This window comes from Anabrus simplex, chromosome 1 (assembly GCF_040414725.1).
Source record: "Anabrus simplex isolate iqAnaSimp1 chromosome 1, ASM4041472v1, whole genome shotgun sequence".
In the NCBI taxonomy this organism is placed as follows: Eukaryota; Metazoa; Arthropoda; class Insecta; order Orthoptera; family Tettigoniidae; genus Anabrus; species Anabrus simplex.
In genome coordinates, this window is record NC_090265.1 from 665,348,765 (window position 1) to 665,357,029 (window position 8,265).

At 41.1% G+C, this 8,265-nt stretch overlaps 1 protein-coding gene across 1 annotated transcript; it reads right to left on the minus strand.

Moving 5' to 3' along the window:
- Positions 1–322: 322 nt before the first annotated feature.
- LOC136871789 (protein lethal(2)essential for life) lies at positions 323–7,693 on the minus strand. The gene is made up of 4 exons (XM_067145378.2): positions 7,584–7,693; positions 6,100–6,309; positions 3,755–3,976; positions 323–546 (listed from the first exon to the last, which is right to left on the minus strand). Exons 2-4 carry the CDS (start codon positions 6,307–6,309, stop codon positions 445–447), a joined length of 534 nt encoding a protein of 177 aa, XP_067001479.2. The 5' UTR covers positions 7,584–7,693; the 3' UTR covers positions 323–444.
- Between the last annotated feature and the right edge of the window lie 572 nt (positions 7,694–8,265).

Here is an 8,265-nt window from a genome sequence, read left to right on the forward strand (position 1 = left end):
CCCTTCAGCAATACAAGATTAAATGCCAGATCATCCTACCAAGTATTTCTGCAGAGATTTTACTTGTTTTGAATATAAACAGCGGGCTGTGCTCCAAGCATGCTGCATTTTGGAAAGTCTTAAAAGTTTTCAAGTACAATTAGAAATTCCACACTGCAGTCATATACCTTGGTACCTAATGACAAATACCTCTGGAACATTTCAAGGAATTTTTTCCCTTCACCACAATATTGAATATTGAATGCAGGGTTTGATGATGTGCACTTAGTTCTATACATAGCTTACACATCAGGTTAAGTTGAGGCAACACAAGTTACGTTTCACAAGACACAGTTTATTAGCAACATTTTAAATTACAAAGAAATAAGTAATAGGAATCAGTCTTAGAACAGTCTTCTACATTCAATACAGATTTTGGCAAAGTGATTTGAACTTGGAACCAAGTTAATGGACCATTTTCTCTTCGCTCTTCTTTCCCTCGGTCACAGCTGGAGCATTTGTCTGGGTGATTGGTATGACCTTTTCGTCCTTGCTTTCGGGCAAAGCCTGAAAATAAAACAGTTTAATAAGCAAGCAGCTGTACAAGGTTATCCAATGTTGGTTGGTTACACCAAAATTTTTTTAAGTGGTGCCACAATGAGACAGTTACACCAGTTCAATACACAAACTGTACCACTATTCAGAAGGACAACATGAACCCTTGACAGCAATTAAAATTAACCCCTCAGCGCCGACCTCTATACGTGGTATAGACCCATACATGGTTTCACATTTACGGCTTTAGCTCGAAGAGTTTTGGAGTTATTGATATGCAAATTGTTTTGTTTCCAAGAAGACATTTCTGGGTTTATCAGTGTTGTAAATAAGAATTGAAAAATAGTTATAATGTAGTTGTTTTTGCAAAGATAATTATTTGTCAAATAAGTCTGAGCACTAATCTCTTGCTTTTTTAAAAGTCTGTTTGCTTCATTCGTTCCCACAGAATAAAATAAAGAAATGATGATCTGAGAAGTTTGTCTTTTCGTGTGATGTTCTTTGCTCCATTTGTACATTGGGAGTGCGGTTTATTTATTATATTTGTCTTTATTTCTCAGCTTGTAATATTTTCGTAACTCTCCACGAGCGCTCTGTGTAGGCAACAGTTAGTGCTGCTTTCTGTCATACGATACGAGAACCAGTTGTTCATGGTATATATCTCGTTTGAAAGACGTTGTCTCGATCTTTTATCTGACATATGTATCGAGTTGGTTTGTTTTGTCATAAATGTTATTCCCCTCATTCAGTTTCGTCCTGTTGCTTTCGGTCTCGCAGCAGCTTCACCAGTCCGTGTGACGCGCCGCGCTCAGCCGAGGTATGACTGACAGTAACGTGCTTGAAATATTGTATAATTCAGATAAAAGTTTAATCGGAAGTAGTAGCGACAGGATAAGCAGCAGTGATAATGAAATAGATGAGGTAGCAGTGGTAAATGATGAGTGACGATGAGGAGGAAACAGTACTTGGAAATTTCGTGTAAGAGACTATACATAATTATACAGGTCAAAGAAGTTTTCAACGGTGAATTCCGATTGCTAAATTCTCTAATAATACTCACAGAGGTCACAGAGACAAATATTGAGCAATTATCTTATCGGGTTCAGCTGGTGAAAGGTTTGTTTACAAAATACGCTCGGGAGGGAGAGGAACGAAATATTCAAGGCCGGCGCGCATCAGATAATACAGTTCCAAGGTTGCAGGAAAGACATTTTATCATGAAATTAGCACCCAAGAGTTGGAAATCCAAACCTCAGAGACATTGTATCCTGTGTTCAAAACACGGCAAAAAGAAGACGTCAGTGTACTGCTGCCAGGAGTATGACTTGAGTCCCTGTCTCAAAAAGTGCTTCGAACTCTATCACACGGAACTAAATTACTAAGGAAATGTGGAACAATTATGTAATTATCTGTATATACATAGCTCTGTGATAAGGAATTCCAAATTTCGTGAAAATCGGGCTACTCTTATACTTGTAGTAACGCTTTAAGTGAATCGATGCATTTCAGTCGCACGTAGTTGAAATCTCATCCGGCCGCGGAGTAGAAAGCTATTTAAATGGCTGCGACGCTGAGGGGTTAAGCATTGATTAATTTACTCCAAGAGCTCACAGTTATAATAGAGTGCCATTTGAAGTGGGCATTTCCACAGAATGAACTATCACCAAAACAATACAAAATAAATTCTTAACATACCGAGCCTCTTACTCCTGGTTACACCATGGGAGATGTGTTGGACAAAGCAGAGGCAGGACAGCCACTCCCCCCCCCCTGTCATTTCATTCCAGCAACTCTCCAATACCATTTCACTTCGTCATTCATCAATCATCGACGGAGCTTGATAGCTGTGGTCGGTTAAGTGCAGCCAGTATACAGTAATCTGGAGATAGTGGGTTCGAATCCCACTGTTGGCAGCCCTGAAGAGTTTTCCGTGCTTCCCCCCCCATTTTCACACCAGGTAAAACGCCTGGGGCTGTACTTAAGGCCACGGCTCCTTCGTTTCCTATCGTCGCCATAGGACGTGTCGGTGTGACGTAAAGAAAATAGCATTTATCATTGCCCCCAGGAGTGCAACAGCTTCGGCACAAACCCTATCCTCACAGCTGGAGAGGGCGGGTGCTTGATTCATTCCATTCCCGACCTGGTTGAATTAAAATGCTCTAAGACTTGTGGACCTCAGTTTTGGCCAGCGGATTGACGTGCGAACATATGCTAAAAATACAATGGGTGGGTATAACGATGAATTAGGAAAGAACTAGGCATTTTTTGTTTAAAACAGAACACAAAGTGGGGAGGGGGGCGGGCGACAGCAGCAACCAGCAAGTCTTGTATACATCTGGTATAAGATATTGGAAGGCGTAGAAGGGAAAAGTTGCTAATGAAAAAGTCTGGTGTACGTGGAATAAGAACTGCCACCAGAAAGCAACTTTTACTGAACATTAAGACCATGGCTATCAAACTACTGTATTGGAGGCTTGACTAAGGAACAGATCGGTCATCGTAAAAATAACATTGTAATGGAAGTACATCGCCAGAAAGAAGGCAGTTAGAGAACCATTATGCCATCTTTCTATCCAAGAAAGGACTATTGATTTTAAGTTTCCTAACACATGGGTGACAGGCCCCGAGAAATCTTGGTTCTTCTTAAGTTTTGAAATGTCTACTTTCTGCCAGTTCAGTCGGAGCGCTCGTGGAATACGATGCTAGACGACGATATTTTAGAAGAATTATATGCCGATGATCATTCAAATGGATATAGTGATAATGAATTAGTGGAAACAATGTCAGAGTGATAGTGGAAGCGATATTAGAGCCTCTATACGCCGTAATATACCTAGTGTGCTTATTTATTCAAGTGACTGACAACTATATAAACATCAATGACAGGTTAGAAATTAATACTGAAGATGGCTTTGTAAAGGCAGATCCACCAACTTTAAAAGACAAAATCTTGACTGGTTTAATATTTACATTTTTATAATCAATACCCTAGTATGCTTAGTAGAAAAATGTCCGGTCCACAGGGTATGTGACAAGCTCAAGCATCCGGTGAGCAATGTGTTAAGAACCCCAAATGGGGCACATCTTCCTTAAGCAAAAATTAAAACTTGTGAAATGTAGTAGCCAAGATACATGCAGAACTATGTTTACAAAGTACAGGAAGTATGCATTACAACACACTAAAACACTCCCTTCACATGTTAACAGATTAAAAGCTTACCTTTCTTGGTCCTTCAATAGTGAGGATACCATCTGAAGACAATTTTGATGAAACAGTGGCAGGATCCACATCCTTTGGAAGGGCATATCTTCTCTGAAACTGGCGCGAGATGTAACCATGTTCATCCTGGCGCTCTTCGTGCTTTCCTTCAATTAAGACAGAATTGCCAACTGTCTTCACAGTTATTTCTTCAGGTTTGAACTGCTGGACGTCCAGATTGACCTGGTAATAGAGAAACATTGAAAGATTCAGGAAGATATAATTATTCTTAATCTCTTTATTTTCACAGATGCAGAAGAGTAGCAGAATGAGACTCTACACTCTGCAAAGAAGTAAATGCAATCTCGTGCAATGGCGAGAGAGATTAGGGAATTGGGATGAAATGTGAGAAAGCTAAGAATAGTAACTAAAAACTATGAAAAAAGAAGCTAAAAATTAGGAGGATTAGTATAACTATTCGCGGGCGACGTGGGAGCGATGTGGCAGTGCGTTATCTTTAAACGCCGCAGAACCGTCTGGGCGCTGGAAGGCCAAAAAGTGGGTGGAGATAGTCTCCAAGCAGCTCAACATATTGCGTACCATTCAAAGTCTCTTCCAGAACAATTCCATACCAGGAAAATGCACCCCACACCATAACACTGACCCCAGCACCCTGGACCGCACCTTTGAGGCAGGCGGGATCCAATGCTTCATGTGGTCTGCGCCACACATGGTGCCTCCCATCGGCATGGTGCAGTGGAAATCATCCGTCCGACCACATCACGTTGCACCATTGTTCCAGTGTGCATCCCTGGTGACTGGCAACAAATGCGCGTCGTGCCTAGTGACGTTTAAAAGTGGCACCCGTGTGCGGTGCCGGCTCCCATATAACCTATGTTCCTATGGATTGTCCACTGGGAGACGTGTCCAGCACAGCCTTGATGAACTCCGCGATTTGTTGCCGTCTGTCACTTGACGATTGGTCTGGGATGTCACCGGTGATGGTCATAGAGGGTGGCTGGACGGCCGGTTGTGCATCTGTTGTGGACGGTGATGCCTGCATTCAACCATTCACGATACACCCTGGACATGGTTGATCGTGTGAAGCCGAATTCCTGCACTATTTCCGAAATCGTACTTTCCATCCGTCGGGCACCGACCACCATATCCCGTTCGAACGGGGGTCAGCTCAAGATGTTCCCCATATTACACCTGTCGCATGCAGAGCCACTGCTCACAAGGTCTCCTATACAACTGCTGCTGGCACAGGGGGCATGTGGTATGCAGACCACACACACCTGTGCATCAGTGCTCTATCCCAAGACATTTGCTCAGTCAGTGTAATTCAAACGAATTTTTATTTAAGCAAATTTAACAATGTGGCTTTGTGTTCAGTCATTGAACTTTTGAATGTCTTTCCTCCCTATACTATTGAAACTGAACAGGAGTGAAATTAAAATTGTAACATTGAAACTCTAAAGAGGAAAATTTTTCAGCAGGAAGACCTTATGAAGCAAGGTTTGAGATGTTTTGTCAAGGCATGGGAGGAAGGAGAAAAAAAAAAAAAAAAAAAAAAAGCATGGGGGAGAGAAAAAGACTAACCGCATGGCACAACAGGCCCGAAGGCCTGCAGATTACGAGGCGTCCAGTGGTCAGCACCGGATATTATGCAGCTATTCCTGGCTTTCCAGACCAAGGCTGCTACTCCACAGTCAGCCTGTTCCCCAATTGTAATCACAAGGCTGAGTGGACCGCAAACCAGCCCATAGACGCAGGTACAAATCCCTAACCTGGGGCCTTAAGATAAGAGGCAATCAGGCTACCCCTACACCATGGGGTCATCCTCAATTTTAAAACAATTGAAACTGCTGGAAAGATCTAGAATTTACAGTGAACTAGGTCTTCTGGTATGTGCTAGGTTTTAACTTCTGTTAATGACTTATTCTTTGTTTTGACAACAAAGATAACCAAGGCAGAAGTGACGAAAGTTAATTCTATTCCTTAATGGTAGGAATGTTACGAGCATAATTTTCACAGGGTCAGTTGGTGCATGCATTTCAGTGGGCCTGGCAGAAAAACACGCAATAACCTTTGGCTCTGCAAGAGAAACATTCTTAGCACACCATTTCAGCGATGGCCAAAGCCATGTAGAACAGTCAAATGGCGCTGCCGAGAATCCAACCAGCCTTCGTGCCGAGGATTGAATATGCAAATAATGTTCCAAAACTGCCAATTTAAGATAAACTTCCAAATATTTTTTTTAAACAATCCATACTGTATGTATTGTTCAGGTACTACCAATATGCATACAGGATACCAAAATACTATTTTAAGTGTAAATATAAATTAATGATTGAGAGAAATACCTTGAAGCCATCCTTATCATACTGGACATTTGATACTCCACTGTCACGAGCAGTTATGTGGCGCCAGGGTCTGTAATACATTAGACTGCGACGAGGAAAGAGCAAATCGTCATTCAAAATGCCCATGCCGAAGTGTTGATCAAACAGCGAGCGTGGCAGAACATTCCAGGCATCGTCGAAGACTTCGTTCAATATTGGTACAAGAGACATCTAGATAGAGACAAAAAAAAAAAAAAAAGACAATCAGATCAAGACAGATTAACAAGCATTTTAAGTTAAAACGGAAGCAACTCTGAACCAAAGTAATTCAGACTAACAGACATAGGCCTACATTAAATATAAAGTACGATACTGGGATTTAAAAAAAAAAAAAAAAAAAAAAAAAAAGACGAGCATGATATATCAGGGATATAAAAGGTTTCCATTCAGAGGAACTCAAGTAAACTTCGTACTTTTGAGGTTTCCTTGCTTACACGCATCATTTAGCGGATGCCCTGAACATAGGGGTTCGTTTCAAGATAGTTGCGCAAATTTAGTAGTTATGCATTTTTATTTATGTAGTCATTCTGCAGAAGTTTACTTTGAAGAAATTTCATTATTAAAGGCCGCAGGATGGGACGAGGTACAGAAATCTAGTTTTGTACGTATTAGTCAGCTCAGTTTTGAGCGTCGAAAAGGGCACATCCAGTAATCCCATTTGGGACCATTTCGATTTCGAACAGTGCTGAAGAAGGGACCACTTCCAAGCATCTTTCTGGGGTAGACAGAAAAATGAAAATGCCAAGACTAAACTGCAGCTGTAAATGACAGTTCGAAACTCGAAGTGAACTAAAAAAAAGAATATCAGCTGTTCAGCAGCTGGCTTAAGCAGCGTATGAGATACCGTACCTTCGCGCTTTGGATGTGCTGTAGTATAAGGAGAACTACAAAGAAAAATAGCAATTGCACCCAACGAAGCTTGAAAAGATCAGAACCCGTCTGCGAGTCTGGGCGTTACTCGCCAACTTGTATCCTGCGGACACCACTTTGTCAGCACTTTTTTTTTTTTTTTTTTTTTTTACAGAACCAACTCTACAGAACAGAACTTCTCATTCGTTTAAAAGATATACGAATATACCAAGTTACAACCGAGAAGTTTTACGAAACATCGAAGCGGCTAAAATAGTGCATAGAAATCTTCGTCGAATTGGTACAAACACCGGTCGAAAAATAACACGAATGATAACGAAGTAGTATCAACTACGCAGTTTTGAGAAACTATTATCACAATTTTCAACACCAACAGCGCTCATATTTAGTCGGTGAGGGGTAGGCGAGACTGGCCTAGCGAAGTTCCGAACGCTCTTCGAAGAAAAAAAAACGCGCACCTAAAATTAAGCAGGAAGATGTTCCTCCCCATTAAGAGGTTTTAAACCAAATTCTCTATACTGTAACCCATTAGCTAATACACAGTAATACAAATGTATAAATTTCAATAGACATACCTTGAAATTACACCGCAACGTTCAAGTATCGCAGGAACAGTCACTCTCCAACCTCAAACTCAGAATAACTGAAATACTTGCTGGAGCGGGCTTTTATGCTGCTCCCACCTACCTCGAAATATCTCGAACTCTCTCGATACAATTTCGACCGATTCCAGAGAGTTCTAGATGCGGACGTGAGTCATCGAGGCACGAACTTCATGTGTCGGCAAGTATGATTGGTTGAAACACGCTGACGTCAGAACAGATAGTGGTGGGGTAAATAGAGGATGCAAACAACTGAACAGATCTAGAGAGCGCGAGAAAAAGCGAGAAAGTTCTGTGAAATGAACGATCTGCATTTGGTTTAATATAAACCTGAGTGGAATAACCAGCTCGTCCTGCAGAGCGCAGAATTCTATTATAGGAAAATGTGGTTTATTTCTGATACTAATGACTAGCAAATATTCGACTGTTTAATAAAATAAACATTTAATGTAAGAAGGTGAGCCTTTTATGTTTCTTACGAAGGTCGTGTCTGCGTAGGTGATTCACAAAACTTACTTTTTCGATTACCTAAGTCAGTTTGATATGCATGGGTACTTTAATTGTAAAGGGGGTTACTTTTGTTAACAGGGGTTTCGCTCAATTTAACTGGGTGTTCTTTGATATTTTTAAAGCCAAATTGTCACTAAGTAAACAC

Coding starts and splice junctions, on each gene's coding strand:
- LOC136871789 (XM_067145378.2), bottom strand. CDS start 6,309: ATGTCTCTTGTACCAATATTGAACGAAGTCTTCGACGATGCCTGGAAT. Junction 3,977..6,099: donor ATGATAAGGATGGCTTCAAG/GTATTTCTCTCA, acceptor CTCTATTACCAG/GTCAATCTGGACGTCCAGCA. Junction 547..3,754: donor CTATTGAAGGACCAAGAAAG/GTAAGCTTTTAA, acceptor TTTTATTTTCAG/GCTTTGCCCGAAAGCAAGGA.